This window comes from Camarhynchus parvulus, chromosome 1A, assembly GCF_901933205.1.
Source record: "Camarhynchus parvulus chromosome 1A, STF_HiC, whole genome shotgun sequence".
Taxonomy (NCBI): Eukaryota; Metazoa; Chordata; class Aves; order Passeriformes; family Thraupidae; genus Camarhynchus; species Camarhynchus parvulus.
In genome coordinates this window covers 22,107,439-22,127,337 of record NC_044586.1, presented here as the reverse complement: position 1 = coordinate 22,127,337, position 19,899 = coordinate 22,107,439, and the positions used below count along the sequence as shown (strand labels likewise).

General features: G+C 51.7%; 1 protein-coding gene across 1 annotated transcript; it reads left to right on the top strand.

The window, feature by feature from the left end:
- Nucleotides 1-9,513: 9,513 nt before the first annotated feature.
- SOX10 (SRY-box transcription factor 10) lies at nucleotides 9,514-19,899 on the top strand. Its single transcript, XM_030959945.1, has 4 exons — nucleotides 9,514-9,667; nucleotides 10,938-11,394; nucleotides 16,821-17,086; nucleotides 17,484-19,899. The coding sequence occupies exons 2-4, from the start codon at nucleotides 10,985-10,987 to the stop codon at nucleotides 18,191-18,193; spliced, it is 1,386 nt and encodes a 461-aa protein (XP_030815805.1). The 5' UTR covers nucleotides 9,514-9,667; nucleotides 10,938-10,984; the 3' UTR covers nucleotides 18,194-19,899.

The following is a 19,899-nucleotide window of genomic DNA, read 5'->3' as shown; positions in this document are numbered from 1 at the left end:
CCCACGAAGTTAACCTCAATTTTTAAGGCCACAAAGGGCAGTGCCAGTGCTGGGCTTCATGGCTGACCTTCATGGAGTGGGTGACACAGACTGATGGCAGGCCTGCTGTGAGTTCTGACATCACTTTTGCCAAGGTGGGACTCAGGGAAACCAGGAATCCAAGCACGCTCCACCACTTTTTGTGGAGACCCTGTAACTCCCCAGTTACAGCAGGGATGTGGCATCACTGGGTGGAAATGACTGGTACTAAGGAAGCATTTATTGGTAAATAATTTGCTAAGAAATGGAAGTTCAAGGGAATGAAGTTGCAAATTCAGACATAATTCAGCAAGCGCTTTTGAGTGCAAAGTGAGTGTGGGAGACAGATTTTTAAAATATCAAAACATTTCATTTCAAGGCACTCTTCCTGAATTATTCTTTTCTAAATGCCAAAATGCTGTGAATGGACATTTTCAAAGTGGATTTCTGACATTTTGTTTCAAGCCAGCATTTTGCATTTAAAACTTGACCCAGGCTGAAAGATGAGAGGTCAGTCACAAGATCCTAAAACAATGAAATAAAACTTGCTATTTGAAGTTCATAATAATGTTTCAATCTCTGAGTTATGCCATTTGAAATAAAAATTAAAAATCACCACAGAGCTCCTCTGCATGTTCAGATCAACATGGCCCTACGTGATACCTCTGAAGTGGTGGAGTCACTGGAGCAGAAATAGACAGTTTGGTTGAGATAAAACTAGCCAGTAGTGGCCTGAAATGGACTAAAAAATGCCCTTATGCATCCCGGACAGAATTTCACTCTTCTATCAATAAATTTCACTTTGATCTCAATGAGGCTCTTTATAGAGGGATGTGCTCCTTTAGGGATGTTTGCATTCCTTCAGCTCCATTGGTAGCAACAGGCAGAGCAATGACGAGCAAAGCCCCTGTGCCTATGGCAGTTTTACTCTGCTGGCAATGACCTTTAAGCAAAGTGGCAACCAAAGTGTTACCATTTTCCTTCAGTCTCTGGGAGCACTGTCCCACTGATCATGCAAACCAGTGAAGTTCTTCGTGGGCTTGTGTCCATAGGCACCTCCAAGGAAAAACTGCAAGCATAAGCAAGGTCTGAGTGCAAGAAAATCCCTGCTAATTTGGGAAGTGGCCCTACTCCTTCTTATAATGGGTGGGTATGTTGGGGGACAACAGCCAAGCAGGATAAAGGGCACTGAGTGTTTTGAGAAGATGCTGTGCCCCACAACTGCCTCTTCTGTACAAAGCCAGGTTCAGTCTCGAGGGACGTGAGGCTTTGCCTTCCTCCCCCTTCCTCGCCAGCCCCAACCCCTCACTCCCGCTGCCCCGGCCTCCCTGCCATGCGCACGTGGGCCTGCTGGCCATGAATAGAGTTGGCACGGGTGGGGACAGCCTGAGCCGCTGGGGCTCATGGCTCCCAACCTGAATAAGCAGCATAAAGGCACAGAGCAGCCCCGTCGCGGCTCTGTCCCGACCCATCCTCCCCAGCTGCAACAGCATCCGCTGGGCCCAGACCGGCCATTCTTATCCAGTCCTTCTGTGCAGTTTGTCTTTCTCTCCCTCTCTCGTCTCCCCCCACCCCCCGCCTTTTTTTTTTTTAATCCCCTTTTTTCGAACATATCATTACAGGGGCAACAAAAAAGATGGGACAATACAGCCATTGATGAACTGCTCTCGTCCTCCAGTCCCGATCCCCCCCACTCCCTCCCTCCCCTTCTCTGGTGCGTGCCAACACTCTTTCCACCCGCCCAAGGCTGGAGCCAGCGCCAAACAACCTCTGCTAATAAACAAGAGGAACCAGATAAACCAGGAACACAATAGAGGGATTTGTTGCACTTTAGTGATGGTGGGAACAATGTCAACTCCGTGGCGCAGCTGCATGGACCCCCTCCCATCCTCTCCCCCAAACGCCTCGTGCCCCCCGTGTGCTTGCAGCCCAACACTGTGATTTATGAAAGGCCAAAGGTCACTGTGCATTAAAGGACTTCTTTCTTGCATCATTTATTAACCCCTCTATGACAAGGCGCTCTCATTGTGGCAGTGGTGGTGGCACAGGGAGCGGGGCACGGGCAAAGTCCATCCCAGTAGCACCATGCATCTCCCAGAGGATGTTGAGACACAGGCTGGTGCTTAAGCCTGGTTTTACACTGACCTGGTGCTGGGGGGAGGAGGGGAGGCTTTGATGAGATATGTTCTGGCCAGCAAAAGCACCTCATGACTCCAGCATGGCTCTGTTTGTACTGCACACAGGTCACCCTCTGCCCCACCTACACTTGCTGCCAGGCTGGTGAGCTCAGGTTGCTGTCCATGCTGTGGCCATGCACACACGGAGAGCTGACCTGGAGGTTCTGTATTTCACATGGTAGACTTGACCACATTACACCACCAGAGCCTTAAGTCACCCTGTGCTACCAGGTGTTGTCACATGGGCTGCCCATGATGCAGCTGGGCAGAGAGGAGGCAGAGGATCACTCCAAGGTCTCCTTCTCAGGAAAGCAGAGATGTGCCCAAAATCTCTCCTTGGCTCACCAGAACTGGTTGCCATTACAGGCAAAGCTGCAGTGTCATCATGGATTATTTTCAAGACTTCCTGTGTAGCCATGAAGCAGCACCATGAAACAGCAGCATAACAACTCCTTAGACTGATCTTTTTCTCCTGAAATTGCAGTGATCAGGTGAGTTTGAGTGAGCCACTGCAGTGGCAAAGGCTTCAGCAGTGAACTTCGAACCCTGAGGTACAGCCCCACATCCCTGGCTGTGCTTGAGGGTTCCCTGGAGACCCTCTCCATGGGCAAACTTGCTTGGGAGGACAACAACATTGCCATCACAGGCTGGGGGTGGTGAGACAGCCCTGGAAAGGGGATGCCTGCTGGAGTTCACGTCCACTGTAAGAGCAGTGGGGCTGTGCTGGCCCCTGGTTGCCTGGCCCATCCCTCCAGGCTCAGTAGAGGGGAGGCTGTGTTGGTGGGCTGGGATATCTCACCCCTCCCCAGGATGAAGGGATGGGTAACAAGTGACAAGCTTGGGAGCCGTTTGAATATGGGTGTCAGGGTGAGCCCCTGCACAGGGCAGAGGGGGCATGGAGGCTGGGGTAAAGGGTAAAGAGACGGCCCCACTGCCCAAATGCTGGCTGTAACTCTGGTTACCAGCCAAACTGCTCCTGCCCTAGCTCTGGTGCCTTGAGGCCGTGCTCCCTCACTCATTCTCCCTCACATTCCTCTGGGAGCTGATCAGGGCTTGAATGACACCCCAGATGACTCTTTGCTATTAATTCCTGTGAACAGAAAGGGCTCCTTGTTCTCCCAGTCCTACTCTCTGGAGGAATTACAGGGGCCAAGGCAGCAGGCTGAAGCCTTCCCGACTTAACCCTTCCCCCGGTTCCCCAGGAGCCTCCCTGCATCCAGAGGACTAGCAGAGGTGAAGATCACCCTGGAGCCACCTTGACCACCACAGAGAGAGCCCACTGGAGTCACTCAGCAGTGCTACAGACACAGGTCCCATTGGAAGGATCCCTTTTTGTGGTTGATCTGCCCAGTCTTGTACAATTCCCTTCTTTTCCCCTCTAAGCATCTCTCACATGGTGTGCAGACCGAGAGCATCCAGCTCCCTCCATTACAAAACACTGGATATGCCAGGCTCCATCCAAGAACAGGCAACCTGGTCTTTCTTCCTCAGCACTACCCCTTCAGTGCATGCTTTTTGGGGTTAGCCTTTTGGAAGTGCACCTGTCCTCTCCAGCAGGAGATGCAGGGGTTAACAGCCAGGCAGGCTCTGTGCCATCTATCAAAGCAGGTAGCAGACAGACACGCTTGCCCCACTCCTCTTTGATCTTCCCAGACCGAGTAATGCAGGAAAATTGTCCCGTTTAGCCATCACAGGTCCTTGCCATGCCAATGAAACATTAGATTGGCCAAGATGACAGGCCAGGAGCTGCCTGGGGTCTTTGCAATGTTCAGAAATTATTCTCCTCCCTACTTTCTACAAGGTTTTTCCTGCATCTTCTCTCTGGAGCAGCTGGCACTACAATCCACTGCCTTAGAACAAAAAATGCAGCTGAGCAAAGTCTGCTTGGCCACATCAAGGCCATACACCAGTGGCAGCAACATTGTGGTACCCTGCACCTGTGGCATCCTGCACCATCCCTTGGAGAGAGAACAGGTTTTACTCCTGCTCTGGAGCCAGGCAGGACTCTACAACCACATCCAAAACCCAGTCCCCAGAGAACTTCCTGAGGACTCCCACCTCCCCTGAGGTGATGGGAGTGCAGGGTTATGCAGCAAGCAGCACCAGCCAGGCTTGGTTGCCCATGCAGAATGATAATCCTGGAGGAGGGCAGCCACTGTCACATTTCTGCCTGCACAGGACACTGGATTGTCAAACAGCCCAGTCCACCAGTAAACAACTCCAGGCACTGCCTGCCTTGTGTTTCCCCTCATATCCCATGGCAAAACTTCCTGCACAGTCCCTGCAGCTGTCTGGTAACCACATGGGTGCTGTATGGTGCTGCCAAAACCCAAGTAGGGCTGCAGGCAACTCTTTGCATTTCCTGACTGACCCACATCACTTCCTTTCTCCTCAGGCTGCATTGCAAACAACCAGTTCATCAATGCCCATGACTGGAAGCTCAGAGGCACCTGGAAGGGACTAGGACAAACAGTGGGAGCTTCAGCCAAGAACAGTGAGGGGTGACGAAGATCAGAGCCCAGCAGTGGTTTCTGTGCCCAACTCTCAGTTGGAAGGCTGCCTATGGCACAAGGCAAATCAAAGGGCTCTTTGGAGACTGTGGCAGACACAGAATTGAGGAGGGTGACACAAACATGGCCTTCAGGGACCCTCTGCTTCCTCTTGTTCATGGACAAGCCTTGAAAATGACCCACACTCTGTGAGCCTGGGAGAGCAGTCATGACACTGGATGGGAGAGGAATTTGGAGAGAAGGGCGTGAGGAAGTGGTGGAGACAGGGCTGGGCTTGGGTGGTCCAGCAAAGGGTACGACCTGGTCCTGATCTCTCTCAGGCTGTCATCAGTCATGTCCCATGATGTCTCACGAGTCAGACCATCAGCAGACTCACAGGTTTTCCAGACATTATAGTGGTCGTTCCCTTTGCTCCTCCCTGCTTTTTCTCAGAGCATCACACTTATGCAATCATCAAATGAAAAGGGTAACACTTTGAACCTTTCTAGTTTTTCCAATTTTCTCATGACTTCCTCTGCGTCAAAATTGACCAGGGGTCAAATAGGCACCTGACCATTAGCTTCCACTGGCCCCCAGGACTGAGTAAGGAGCTTCCCAGCTATCCCATGGCCATGATGATGAGTTGTGATAAGGCCCAGTGGCATCTTCACACCGAAGGGGACATGCACTGTGGGTGTTTGGTATACTATTTCTGACTGGCATAGCGGGACTTCCAATGTGGGTCAGCTGTACGTGACATCTTCAACCTTCCCATGACCATTTGGGTTGCCTGGTCCTCTGCCTCCCTCTTTCTCCCTCATGGGCAGGGAGACAGACCCCCTTTCCAGTACAAGGGCTGTCCCCCTCTTCTTCCTCACCAAGCCATGCCCACCAGCCATGCCAGGCAGCAGCAGCAAGCTTCATACCATCAAAGATGCAAATCCCACTTTGGAGATAGGGCAGGACAAGGTGTGAGAAATCTAGTTTCCCTTTCTAACATGATGTTGGTATGGCCATTCCCTCCATTCCCTGTCCCTTCCACAGCATCACAGGGGGAATAGAGCCACAGCAAATCCACACCAACCTGCCTGGCACAGGCAAGAAGGCAGCAGGGGAAAGACCCCCTCCCACCCCCAAATCCCAGACCATGCCCCCACCCCGCCAACCACCTGCCCCTCATCGTCTCACGTGCCCACTTCCACATGAAGGGGATTTTGCACAGAGGAGGTGGTGCCTGCTCATCCATCCCAGTGGCTGTCCCCATCCTGGCCACTGCCGCCGTCTCAGCTCCTCCTAGCCCGGGCTTCCTCTCCCGTCTTTGGGTCTGGAGCAAGCTGGACGCTCTTAAAAAGCTTTTTATGTGCGTGCGTGTGTGTGTGCGAGCGTGTGTTAATCACATGATTGTCATTCACCTGTGTCCTGAACAAAGACTGTGCACTGTTTAAGGCCCAAACAAGAAAGCCAGAAAGGGAAGGAGGGGGGGTTGTTGGGAAAACTGAAGGGGCTGTTGAGAGAGCAGACGCGCGCAGGAGAAAATCCTTATCAAACTCCCAATTCATGGGTCTCCCTTTCCCTCAGCACACTGTGGGTATTGTTTGGCTGGGGGGTGTGTATATGTATTTTTTTGAATGTCTGTATCGTCCCCTCCTTGCTCCCCAGCTGTGACGCTGTTTTACTGTATGGAAAGATTTCACAGGGAACCCCTCCCATTTTCCCAGGCAGTCCTGGGACAATACCAGTGCTGTGCCCCTGAGTTGGGCAGGGGACAAAAGCTGGCTCTCGTGCTGGGGATCCTGCTGCTCCTCTGCTGTGGACATGCTCTCCCTGTGACTCCTCCCTCGCCACAGGTGCAGGGGATAGGTGTCACCTAGCAAAACCCCTCCCCCGAAACCTCCGTGGTCCCATCTTGGTGGAGGAGGTGTCCCACCAATATGGTCCCCTTGCTGAAACCACACCAAGCAGGTGCCATCCAATGATGCTCCTTGTGCACCGAGCAGCCAGCCTTGAGCAGGGTGTCTTCCCTATCATCCTTGGGAGTGGCATGGACACAGGACACGTGGACAGAAGAGGCTTGGACAAGGATATACAAACACTCAGTGCTCTGAGAGGGTGCTGAAAAAAGGGGTAAACAGACTGCAAAATAAAAGATAATTCAAAAAGTGGAAGTAGGACCAAAGGAGACAAAATACAAGAATTGGAGAAAAGCAGAATAGAGGGAAAAAGCCCCTTCCTCAACATTTAAATACAAGGAGACACTGAGATAGCAGAGACTGTGTGGCTGGTACACACTCCTTTGAGGACATCCCTCTCTGCAGCTGAGCCACCCATGGCTCTGCAATGAGGCACAAATTGGACTTGGCTCCTGGCTGGCTGGTGGCAGCAGGCTCTGACAGGGATGGTGAGCAGTGGGAAAAACACTGGTCCAGTGCCCTCGAGGTTACTGAAATCCCTTCTGGGTCTGATTCCTTTCTTGCCCAGCTGGGAGCTGTTCTCTCTGCAGTTTACCTGTTGCACTCGAGGTATGAGCTGAGCAGACTGTAAACTTCACTCAGTGCCTTGTGGGGCTCTTGTTTTTGTCTCCTGACTGGGGATCCTCTCCAGCAAAGCACTAGAAGACCTCTGGCCTCTCATTCCCTACCACCTGAAGCTCTGCATCCTGTATCCTCACTCCAGAGGAAAACAAGAAATCTCAGCCACACCCCCTTTTTCCCATGGAATCCACAGGAACTAGCAAATAAACACCATTTTCTGGCTATTTTCTGTGTCATTCTCCCTCCCTGCTCCAGGTTGGAGGCTGGCCGCAGCCAGGGAAACAAGCAGGGCAATGTTTCTCAGCAGAAGTTGCCTTCTTGAGGGGCAGGAGACCAAACTTCCAGTTCCAGTTCTCCCACACTCCTATGCAGGGCCCCTGTAGATTGAGGATGACCCTTACCGGCTGGGGAAGGTGCCATGAGCTCTGCAGATTCACTGACTCTGGATCCAGTGGGCCACACACAACTGTGTAGGAACTGACCTTGCTTCACTTGCTTTTGCTGGTCATCTGCATGCCAGACAGAGGGTGAGCTGCCAAATTGCCCATCTGTGCTGTGAGTCCTCTTCTTGTGCCAGCCACAACTGGGGAGTCTGTTGGTGAGAGAACTCATCCCAAATGGCAAGGCTCGAGGTTGACCAGCTGCTGCTTCGGCCAAGAAAGCAGGGCCTCGATGCTGCTTTGTGAGACTTTCCACTGGGTTTTCTTGTCGTCAAAAAGACACACATTCTTCTTTTCTAAAGGGAAAAAGGCATCATGTGAAGAAAAGTATTTGAATCCATCTTCTTTTCCAGAGTAGGTAATACTGAAGAGAAGAAAGGTAGGAGATGATCCCTTCAAAGTTATTTTTTTTCTGTGGGGCGCAAGCAGCCTGTTTAAGCAGAGCTGCCTGCTTGATCCTAATGGCATGTAGCCATTTTCCCCTCCCAGCTCTGATCAGTAAAGGCTTCTCACTGGGATTTAGTGAGGTTTTCCCTGCCGCCACCCTATGGTTTCATCTTTATTTACTCTAGACAACACCAGGCATGCAGGGAAACAGCCCTAAGCTGTCAGCCAGTTTGCAGGGGTTTCCTGTGGCACCTCATAATCCATGTGGTGCCAGCCAGTGGTTTTCTGGGTCTTTCTAACACAAAGCTTCTGGAGAGTGAATATCTGTTATAGGAGTTGAAAATGTTCTTGAAATCCCTCCAAGCTGTTTGCCTGGGTCATAGGCATTAATCTCTTTGTATTTTCTGACTTAGCACTGAAATGTCTTTAGGTTGAGTCTGCAGCAGGGAGCTGGGGCAGGAGCTCGGTTTATCTCATTGCTACCATAGGAGATCATCAGAATTTTTGTGGGTGACTTCTCATGGTTATGGAGTTGGTGTTGGTCTATGTGAGCCCTGGTAACAAAGGAAATTGAAGAAGCCAACTACCAGAGGCATGTGGGAAGGAAAGTGAGCTGGAAAAAAGATGTGAGGGAGAACATTCTAAACCATTGAGAGCTGAGATCTATTACGTGTCCCAGTGCACAAGCAGCAAGAAGAGGGTGAGTGTGAGAGTCCTTCTCATTAGGAAACCCCACTTTCCTTGTGAGACCACGTTTGCCTATAGGAGCAGCTCAGCGTGCTAGAGGAAGCAGAGCCTGCTTATCATGGCAAGATCCCACAGGGCCCATCCCTAGAGTGCAAAAATCTTAAGAAAGCTCAAACTGGTATCCACCGTCCAGCAGCATGGCATTTTCCCTGGACCTGATGTCCTCCACCCTCAGAACACCTCTGATGCCCTGCATCTCCTTCCCTACCTTGCAGATACAGGTCTGGATGATGCCCTTTTCACAGTGCCTTGACCCCAGGGTCCCAGGTCAACTTGTTTCAGCATAGAGGAATCCTCATGCAACTCTGTGATGAGGACTAGGGACTCATTAACACGTGGGGAGTGCTAGATCCTTTAGGAGTAACCATGATACTAGGAAGAAGGAGGGGGACCCCCATCCTGAGGAAGCACACCCTTCTCCCCAAACCACCCACACCCCTTCCAGCATCCCACCACCCCAACCTGCCAGGGTTGAATCCTCCAGCACCATCTCTGGGGTGGCCATGCCACTGAGAGCAGCAATGCCAGCAATTCCCATGAAGAAGCTGGCACCATGGAAAACAGGGAACGTACTGGTGGCTGAGGTGGGGTGGGGGGCTGCCTGTGTCCCCTCCCCGCCGTCCCTGGCCGACCGTACTGTGGCTCTGAGGAGTGCTTGGCTCCACCTTCCGCCCTTCCCTCCCCCGGTGCTAAGCAGCAAAGCCAGCTAGAGACATCCAGCCGGGGTATTAGTAAAAACCAAGCCTCCCTCCAGGAATGGCACTCGCTTGAGAGCCTCCCCGTGCTGCGCGCCCCGACACCGCTGGGGCTGGAGAGAGAGCAGGGGGGCTATTGGGATCACAGCCCTGCAGGATTTGCCCGGCACACCAGCCAGCAATGTAAGTTTTCCTACCTGAGCTCGCTTGCACACGCGCACGCTTTCATTTGTGCTTTTTTCCCCTCTACTTTCTCTTACTTTCTTCATTTTTCCAAACAAGAGTCTGTGTTGCCCTCTGAAACTAGAGGGACAGCAGCTCTTGCTATGCGCTGGCTTTTTTTTTTCCAGTTAAGCCAGAGGCATGCTTTTCCATCACCTTTTTTTTAAATTTCTTCCTTCTTCTACTTTTATTTGTTTGGTTTTTTTTAATTTCTAGATGGGGAGGAATAGAGAGGCCTTTATTTTTAGAGTGTTTTTTTTCTCTTAGGGGGGAACTGCTGCACAGCAGCAGGGACTTTCAGAGGTGACTGCAGACAGAAGGAGAAAGGCAGAGTGTGTGGGACAGGCAACTCAAAGCTATGACTTGTCTCAAAGTTAAACTTGGTTGTGTTTTTGTCTGGATAGATAGGCACAGATACAGATACAGATACAGATACAGATACAGATACAGATACAGATACAGATACAGATACAGATACAGATACAGATACAGATACATCACTGTGAGTGTGCATATGCATACACACATGTACTGGAGGGTGTGTGTGGACAAAGCGTATATGTATTTTAAGCCTTTGGTTTATCAGCTGTGAGAGGAGAGTGAGGGATGAGATGCCCCTGCAGAAGCACTTTCTCACAGCTGGGATCAGGGTCTCTGGATGTGGATCCCAGGCCTGGGCTGGTTCTCTGCATGGTGGTGCCACCCGCTCAGGTTCCCTTGCACCTAGGGTATCAGTCCCTTCTGGCTTATAGACAGATTGTTGGTGCTTCCCCTCCCATGCCTCCCTCCAGACATTTCACTGCATGTCTTTGAAATAAAGGGGCACTTCTCCCCCCAAGTTCGGTGGCTCTCCTCCACATTCCACTCCTCTGTGGGGTGCTGTGCCCAGGCAGAATGGTGCATGTCTCTCCCCTTTCAGGTCCCCAACTTTCATTATCCCTCTCGCTGCAGGCCCTTCCCCACATGTCAGCTCCGCACGATTGCAGAGATAGGGAGCAATATCCCAATTAATCAGGGGCCCCGACCCATCCCCACCCCCACTGATCACGGGTTCTGTGGTGTACACGGCAATTGCGTTGCTTGCTCTTTAATTAAGCAGCCCCTGTCTCATGGTCAGTTCTTCAGAAACCTTGGAGTTCCTTTCAGATTTGGTGGTTGCTTCTCATTTTCTCTCTTTTCCTCTTTTTTCCTTTCTTTCCTTTGTTTTTGTCTTCCTCTCTTCCCTCCCCAGTGAGAAGAAGGACAGCAAGAAGGAAGAGGGAAAGCTTTAGAGACACGATGGCTGACGACCAAGACCTTTCAGAGGTGGAGATGAGCCCAGTGGGCTCTGAAGACCACCACTGCCTCTCCCCAGGACCCTCCATGGCATCAGACAACTCCCCGCACCTCACTGGCTCTGGGAATGGGGAGATGGGGAAGGTGAAGAAGGAGCAGCAAGACTCAGAGGCGGACGATGACAAGTTCCCGGTGTGCATCCGCGAGGCAGTCAGCCAGGTGCTGAGCGGCTACGACTGGACCCTGGTTCCCATGCCCGTCCGGGTCAATGGAAGTAACAAGAGCAAACCCCACGTCAAGAGGCCCATGAATGCCTTCATGGTGTGGGCACAGGCTGCCCGGAGGAAACTGGCTGACCAGTACCCGCACCTGCACAACGCCGAGCTCAGTAAGACCTTGGGGAAGCTCTGGAGGTAAGGGAGAGCGGTGAATGTGGGGTGGGAGGACTGAGGTCTGCAGGTGTCCTCTAGAGGACTGTGTGGTCATGTGGAGGATGGAATTGGTGTCCCTTGAGGGGATTTCTGTATGGTGAGCCCCCTCACAGGAGGCGCAGTTGTTGGCTGGAGCAAGAGTGGTGGTTGGATGTAGTGAAGGTTTCCTCAGCAGAGCTCACCTCCGTCCTGAGCAGCAGCCCTTTCCATTTGTTTCCTACTAAGTTTCCCTATTGTTCCTGATGAGGACACTCATTCTGGTCCTCCCTGCCTGACTGCCTGGGGAGATCTTGTTTTCTTGGCTCACCCTCCCTGTAGGGCTCAGTTGTGCAGTAGCAGTAAACTGGCTGAGCTCAAGACTTAAGAGCTAAGTCACAGGTGGCTGCCTCAAGCCTGTCTGAACTCAGATCCCAGCACCAACAGGGTTTCTTTACCAGGCAGTGCCACAAAGCAGAGGGATTTACAGCTGAGGAGGAAGGTCAGGGGAAAGGAGACAGGCAGTCAGAGCCTGACACCCATCCACTTTTGGCAGGCCATGCACGTGCAGTGAAATGGACAAGGAGAGACAACAGGTAGAAATAGGGGCTGAGGCTTAGCAGAGAGGAAGAGACCTGCAAGAGTTCCAGCCTTAGCAGGCTCTCTTGGAATATGCTGGCTCAAACAAACTCCATCTTCTTTGCACACAAAGAGATGCCCTCCCTTCTCACTAGCACATGTACACTTGTCCTTTGGCACCGCCAGTTTGCGCAGCTATTTTCACTTTGCGCAGATCCTGGGTCCTTTGAGTAGCCTCCCCTCCTTCCTCCAGCAGATCCATAGGCTGCTGTCATGGAGTGCAGCCAGCCCAGGAGTGTGCAGAGAGCTGTTGTGCCAAAGCCAAATGTGTCAGGCTGGCTGTGCCGCATCCTTCCCGTCGGACGCTCTCTGCTGATAACCCCACCAACCTGTTACTTTCTGCCACAAGTCCCCAGCACAGTCCCCTGCCTCACGCCAATCAAGGCAAACCAAGGCTCATGCAAACAGCCCTCTCATTCTCACACCCTGACATCATTTCATAGAAAAGCCCTCCCTTTTGGGTGAGCCAAGACACATTTTTTGAAGCAGAAGCTTCAAAACACACTCTTTATAGCAGCTATTCATTCCTAGCTTCAAACAGCCTAGCTCTCAAGGAACCAACCCCATGGGCATTAGATTCTCTCCCTGCTATGTCAGCCTGTTTACCATGACTCCTGAGTGTCTAACGTAACTCCAGCAAAGGGATTTCCTTGTGAAGTCAAAGGCAGAGCATTGATTGTGAATGCCTCATCTGATCTTTCCTGCTTGGATCTCTGCCTTCCCTTTACCACAGCACTTGCTTTCACCTGGGACTCTGCTGCCAGCCTCTGGATTGTGAAGCTGTGTTGAAAAGGGGGTGTGTGGGGGGGACCTACCCTTTTTGTCCCCGAAATGTTGATTTCAAGACATCATTCCTTTACTGCAAAATTTTACCAGATTTTAGAGCAATGGTGTCTCCTTCCAGGCACTGTATTTTCCTTGAAAATATAGCAGAGCAGTGAAACCTCCACAGGAATTGCATTCAGAGCACAGGGAGATGGAGCCTCCAGCCCACGGCCACAGTCACGCACTCAAATGCCTCCCTGCTCCCAGGACATGGCTCCCACTGCTGGCCACATGGGACTCCGAGCAGCAGGACGCTGCTGCCAGACAATGGTCAAGGTCCCTGTGTGTTTCTTAGGGCACAATACAGCCAGGAAGCATTGCTCAGATGAGAAGCTTGCAGGGTCAGGCATGGGGTAGTTGTAAGCTGCTGAGTTTTCCACCTGGGTGCTTCTCTTGAATGTCTCCTCTCCTCATGAATGCTGAGGATCTCCGAGCTGTGCCAGCCCCTATGGAGATCACACAACGCAACAAGCTGGGTTATGGGTGCAGTCAGTATCTGGTCATATGTGTGTGTATTTCTGTGAGGCTGGGGGGAAATATCAACCACAAAACTCCAGGGGAGGTGGCCCAAAGATTACCAGGATAGTAACCCAGAGCCTTGCCTTCCAGCCACGGTATGGCTGGGCTCAGGTCCCGCTGCTCAGGTTCCCACTGCCTTATCTACACTGTCCCCCAGGTATAGCTCCTACCATACATGGGTACAGCTGCAAGCAGACAGGATTTTTTCTGGATGACTTAGCCTCAAACTTTCGATGAATGTCCTTGCAAAGGTGGTCACTGGAACCCTCGCTACTGCCATAGTTTGTCGCTTGGGAAAATGTTAGCTGTTCTGAGCTTATACAGATAAAGGGTGGGTTAGAGGCAAAGGCTGGTGACCACAGGGACTCCTTGCAGACCACCATTAAACCAAGCACATCCCCAGCAATTGGCATTGGGTAGGGATGGAAGAGGATGGAAATCTTGAGAGGCACCTGCAAAATAGGATGCAACAGCCCAGAATTTGCATTGCCATGTCTTCCACAGGCACCAGCCCTCACTGGAAGGGGCTGTAGGATATGCCCAGAGGGCCATGTTACCTGCCTGACCCCAAACACAATGCCAGGGGGCTTATGGCCCCATCGACCTCCCCCAGTCTGTAGCCATTGGGGTGTGTGATGGGTGCAGACAACAAATGGGACATACTAAAAAAGAAGGGAGAATTTTTGTGCTTGATGGTAACGAAATCTGTCCTTGAATGCTTTCCTTTCCCAGGGCAGGACAGGGAACAGCTCTCAAATGGAGGCTGGCTGCTGAAAATGTCAGCATGACTCCCAGCCAAAATGCCAGCACCACCTCCAGGGCTGAAAACAAGGGAGGCACGGGAAGAAGGGGTGGAAGGCTTGGTAGGGAGGAGCAAGGGGCCCCGATGGAGGGATCTTTGCATGAGGGTGGCAACACCCAGGGAATTGGTTCATGCCCACAAAATCTAGGGCCATGGACATGTAGGAGGGCTGCTTTCTGCTCCCAACCAGCTCTTGCCTTGCATCAGCCCCAGTGCCCAAGCCCATCACCGCACTGACCCATTGGCAGCTGAGCTCCAGCCAGGGTCAGGCCTCAGGCTGCTGAGCCAGGCGCCTGGCACACGGAGCAGTGCCATGCCAGGTGGCAGAAGGAGAGGCTCTGAGAGGCGAGCAGGAAGGTTTTAGCCCTCCTTTCTCCTCCCAGAGCATGGCGCTGGATGCTTGCCCCTCTCCCCTCGGCTCGGGGGTGAGCATTTGGTGTCGGGCTTCGATAAGCCCCATGAAGGGCTTTGCTCTGTGATCCGTAACTTCTCTGCCCGTGCGAGATTCCTTTGCATTATGGCCTGGAGAGCGTGGGGGGCAGGAGGGGAGGGCAGGAAGCAAGTGAAATCCAAATCCCCCCAAATCTCCTGGCCTTTGCCTGCTCGCACCAGTTTCACTTTGCTAAAGCTGATTTGAATTCTGATCCCAGTGGGAGGGAGGAGGGAGCAGGCAGCCTTGGAGAGAAGGCAAAGATGTGGGGAGTAGACTTGCCTCTGTCCTGTTGGTGGCACTACCCACAGGCTGCTGTCAAGAGGAGAGGAGATGAGGCACTTCAGCATAGATCAGAGGGCAGGGATCTGACACCTTGTAGGCTCCATGATCCACAAGACAGATCTCAGAGGCTGAGCTTTGCACATTTTCCCCTATTCTCCATATCCCACGTTCCATAAAGATGAAGAATTTGCCAAGGCAAAGTTGGTCCCAGTCCACAAGGCCTATGAGGGCTGACCCTTAGAGGGCTGTCTGGAGTAGCACAGGCTGAGGGATTAGAACCCTCTGGGACTTGTGAGCGTGGTATACAGTGGCAGGAGGGAGACAGGAAAGCTGGTGCTGGATTCATGGTGGCTCAGTTGCTTTAATCTCCAGGATTAAGGCAGTGGAGGAATGTGGTGCACGGCCACAACCTGCTCAGGCTGACTGGAGTGAACCCAGGTCAGCATCATGTCACACACCTTGTCTACCAGCCAAGGCGATGCACAGGGAGCAGGGGGGAAAGGGTGTTTAGGGACCAACCTGTTACTTGCTGGTAACCAATCTGATTGCCCACCAGATTTACCTGTATATTCCTTCAGCCATACCTCCACTTCATCTTCAGTTTTTCAGGTCAGTTCAGGCCTTTATATCTTCCCCAGAGCCTACAGCTAAACAGAATTGGTCATATTTTAGTGCTAAGGGCTTTGGGGGTGCCAAGGTGCTAGCACAGTCCCATCCCCATGTAGTTCTTTTGCTGGGGAGAAAAAGGTGAGGACATAACATAAATGGATTTTTTTTTTGGCTGTTTGTGAGCCCTGCCATTCATAATGGCTGTTTTGAGTTCCCAGTCATGAGAAGACTGGTCCCTTCCGACAGCACTGGGTTTTGGCTGAAGGCAGGATGACCTTGAGTCACAAGAATACAAGGAGGAAAATCATATGAAATTGAAGTGCTTCCAGCTGAAATGCTGCAAAAGGCTTGAGCAATGAGTTTGATCTTATCTTCAAGCGCTCTGAGGCATCCTGCCTGTGCATTTCACCATTTCCTCAGAGAGCCTTAACTGGAGCAGCCCATGATCTGGCAGGAATACAGACAAGGAGCTTACATTTCTGCAGTCCTTTCATCCAGAGACCAAGGCTCATCTACTTCTACAAAGCCAGCAAAATAGCAGCTAAATTTTTTACAATTGCTTGGCCAAGTTCAAGGAAGGCTGGTCCTTTGTGCTTCAGCCTTTTGCATTATCCATGTCTGAGGTGAGCAGGAGCTCCAGGAATAGTAGAATATAGTTCCTAGCCCTTCCAAATTTTCTTTCTGCTAGGGTATCTAGCCCTTTCCAAACTTCCAAATTCCCTTTTAGAATATTGCAAAATGACTAAAGGTTGCTTTACTTGGTTCCTGTGGAGCCAATATCAATTGCTCCTATTGGTGTTCCATACAGCCTCAAACTAGGATCAAAGCCTATAGAAGGGGGGAGGTTAACCTGGAACAAATACAGTCTGGGGAAGAGCAAGAGACATGGGGCAGGCAGCACTACAGGTAGTACACTACTTTTGTCCAAAGGACAATTGCAACTGCCCTTAATTTGCCCGAAGTTTTTAAAAGTAGCTTGTCCACCCTTATTTAACACAGCTACAAAAGGTTGCACTTCACCCTTTGGCAATGGAAGAGAAGGTAAATTGAACTTACTGAGGTGAGAAGCATCCCACAAGTGGGGGACCCAGCACTGGCACCAACCATTGGCAGGGCTTAATGACTAAGGAGAAGAAGGAAAGCATTGCTGTCTCTATGGAAACACTCCAAGTTCTTCCTATTGTTTTGGGACGTACCCTCCATGGGGCAACATCCTGGCATTTGGATTTACACACTCTGTCTCACAATACTGAGCATAGGTGTTTTTTTCTGATGGACCTGCCCCACTCCTTTCCCTCTTCTTTCCCACCTTGGTCTCTGCAGGTTATTGAACGAAAGCGACAAGCGTCCCTTTATCGAAGAGGCGGAGCGGCTGAGGATGCAGCACAAGAAGGACCATCCTGATTACAAGTACCAGCCCCGCCGGCGGAAAAACGGCAAGGCCACACAGGGCGAGGGTGAAGGCCAGGTAGAAGGGGAGGGTGCTGGGGCTGCTGCCATCCAGGCCCACTACAAGAATGCCCACCTGGATCACAGGCATCCCGGCGAAGGGTCGCCCATGTCTGATGGCCATCCAGAACACTCCTCAGGTGAGTCTTGGGTCTCAGTGAATCTCTTGACAGACTACAGCCAAGCCAGAGGCTCAGAAAAGACAAGTCATCGTGGTGAAAGCCTTAGTGATGGGGCTCACACCTTACTCATGACCCAGAAGACTGCTGGTATCAGCAGTACACGGACATGCCTGAGTTTCAGAGGCACTTGCATTCCTCTAGTCAGGCAATGTATCATTACATCCTCCCTTTTTTCCACAAGATGATATAAAGAGATTTGGTTTTGTCTATTTCTTTCTACCTCCACCAAAGCCTCCAGCTAGACAGCTGCTGGCATACTGGGAAGAACAGAGATGGGTTGTGTATAGATCAAGTCATAAAGCTGTAACTTACCTCCTCTCTCTTTTTCCTTTTCAAAATATCCTTCACATTGCAGGTCAGAGCCATGGGCCCCCCACACCTCCTACCACCCCTAAGACAGAGATGCAGGCAGGCAAAGCCGATTCCAAACGAGAAGGGCGTTCCCTGGGGGAAGGGGGAAAGCCACACATTGACTTTGGAAATGTGGACATTGGGGAGATCAGCCATGAGGTGATGTCCAACATGGAGACCTTTGATGTCAATGAATTCGATCAGTACCTGCCGCCCAACGGACACGCCGGCCACCCAGGCCATGTCGGGGGCTATGCGGCTGCGGCTGGCTACGGCCTCGGGAGCGCCCTGGCTGCGGCCAGCGGACACTCTGCCTGGATCTCGAAGCAGCACGGAGTCTCCTTGTCCACTGCCACCTCATCGGTGGTGGACTCAAAGGCCCAGGTGAAAACGGAGGGGTCCACCCCCGGAGGCCATTACACTGACCAGCCCTCCACTTCCCAGATTGCTTACACATCCCTGAGTCTGCCCCACTACGGCTCGGCCTTCCCCTCCATCTCCAGGCCACAGTTTGACTACCCGGACCACCAGCCCTCGGGACCCTATTACAGCCATTCCACCCAAGCCTCTGGCCTCTACTCTGCCTTCTCCTATATGGGACCTTCCCAACGTCCCCTTTACACTGCCATCTCTGACCCTGCACCCTCCGTGCCACAGTCCCATAGCCCCACACATTGGGAACAGCCCGTGTACACAACTCTCTCCAGACCATAGGGAATGGGGAACAGTGACCGAAGCAGCGACGGAAAGGCTCCGAAGAATCAGCACAGGCAGAAGAGCCTCCGAACTCCAAGGTCACTCAGTGCCATCCAGCCACCAGAACCCACCAAGCATACTGAAGTGCCTTTCTTGATCCCAGCTCTTGCTGGCACACCTATCTAGAGGAAGGTTTATCGTCCTTTCGCCCTTTACCAATTTCACACAGGCCACGTGAATGGCTTGCGATGCCTTATTGGCCTTCTAGATGAGGAGGATTCTAGACATGGAGTGACTGGTCTGTGGTGGGTTTTGTTGTGCGCACCCTGGACTGTACGATGAGAGAGACTGTCCTTTCCTTCTCCTCCCACACTGCTCCAGGAAGCTTGCAAGTGTTTCCAACAGGCCACAATGGCCAACATTTTGTCACCTGCTGCGGGTGTTGGGTGGCTGCTCAGCCTTGGCGGACACGTCCCAGGAGGAGCAGTACGGAGGATGGCATGGCCGGCTTCCTTGCAATCAGCATCGTGCAGCAGTCCTGCCTAAGATTCACACATGTATGAATCTTGAACCCCTTGGAAGACCAACCTACGCTTGCTTCCCTGCTGATTTCCACAGCTGCACCCTAGCTTTTCTCCCCACCTCTCCCCACCATCCTGTCTCTGTTTAATCCCACACTCTTCCCAGCATGGAGGTTTGAAGGCTTGCCTGAACAGTACCTGGGATTTGGGAACAGCATGGCCAGCCTTAGCATTACTCGTATCACAGCCTGTGTGCACACACATGTTCATGTATGAAGGTGGAGGAGAGGTGGGGAAGGACCAATGAATCATTACGGTGCTATGGGTGAATCCTCCTTTTTTTAAATTACTCTGTATCATTCATTTATGTCCGGCATTTCTGGCCTCACAGTCTCTTCTAATCTCTTCAGAACCCCAAACGACCTCTGAGCAAACCTGGCCCTTGCTCTCCCATGTCTGACAGTGCCTGCATGAAATGAAGAGGCACCAAGAAAGCTACTATGCACTTGCCAACACCCCGAGTTGATTCCAGTACTCTCTGAGCTCCCACTCCAAACCCAGGCTGAACTCATTCGTCCATCATGTCTCCCAGTCAGCCAACACCTCCCTCCCATCTATGCTGAGAATGGAAAGATACTCCTGTGCCTTTAAGCAAGGTAGATACAGACCCAATCTTGGATGACGAAAGAAGCCTATTTAGGTGCCTTTGGGTTTCAAACTGGAAGCAACCATGTCTCAGAGATCAACCTCTTTTTTCAGCCCAACATCTGAGGACAGTCTGCTTTCTTCTCCTTTTTGTCATCTCCAGTACTGGGGTGGTTTGTCATGCCAGGGAGCGAACTGGCACAAAAACTGCCGCAGGAAAAGATGATTCCTGACAGCTGATTGCAGAGACATGCTGTGGGACTTTTCAAGGCATATGCCAGTCTAGAAAGAGACTTTAACCAAATGTGGACTGTGATGGGTGCTGCTGTATCCCTCTGTTGATATGACTGTCAGATGCCCTTCCTGCCTCCCTTAGCTACAGATGACTTATCCTTGTGGTGTCTGAAAAGATCATGTAGAATGTTTGCTCCCTGTACGCATGTAACCTCTTCCAGCCCTGTCCCCTTATTTATGCAAGTAGCACCTTCCTCCCCTACCTCCCTTTCCTCAGTCTCTGTGCCATCCTAGCACCATTAACTCTGCATTAAACATATGGAA

Bases quoted from the DNA above. Each gene is read 5' to 3' on its own strand.
- SOX10 (XM_030959945.1), top strand. From the start codon at position 10,985: ATGGCTGACGACCAAGACCTTTCAGAGGTGGAGATGAGCCCAGTGGGC. The intron at 11,395-16,820 runs GTAAGGGAGAGC...TGGTCTCTGCAG, and splicing joins ACCTTGGGGAAGCTCTGGAG to GTTATTGAACGAAAGCGACA. The intron at 17,087-17,483 runs GTGAGTCTTGGG...TTCACATTGCAG, and splicing joins CCATCCAGAACACTCCTCAG to GTCAGAGCCATGGGCCCCCC.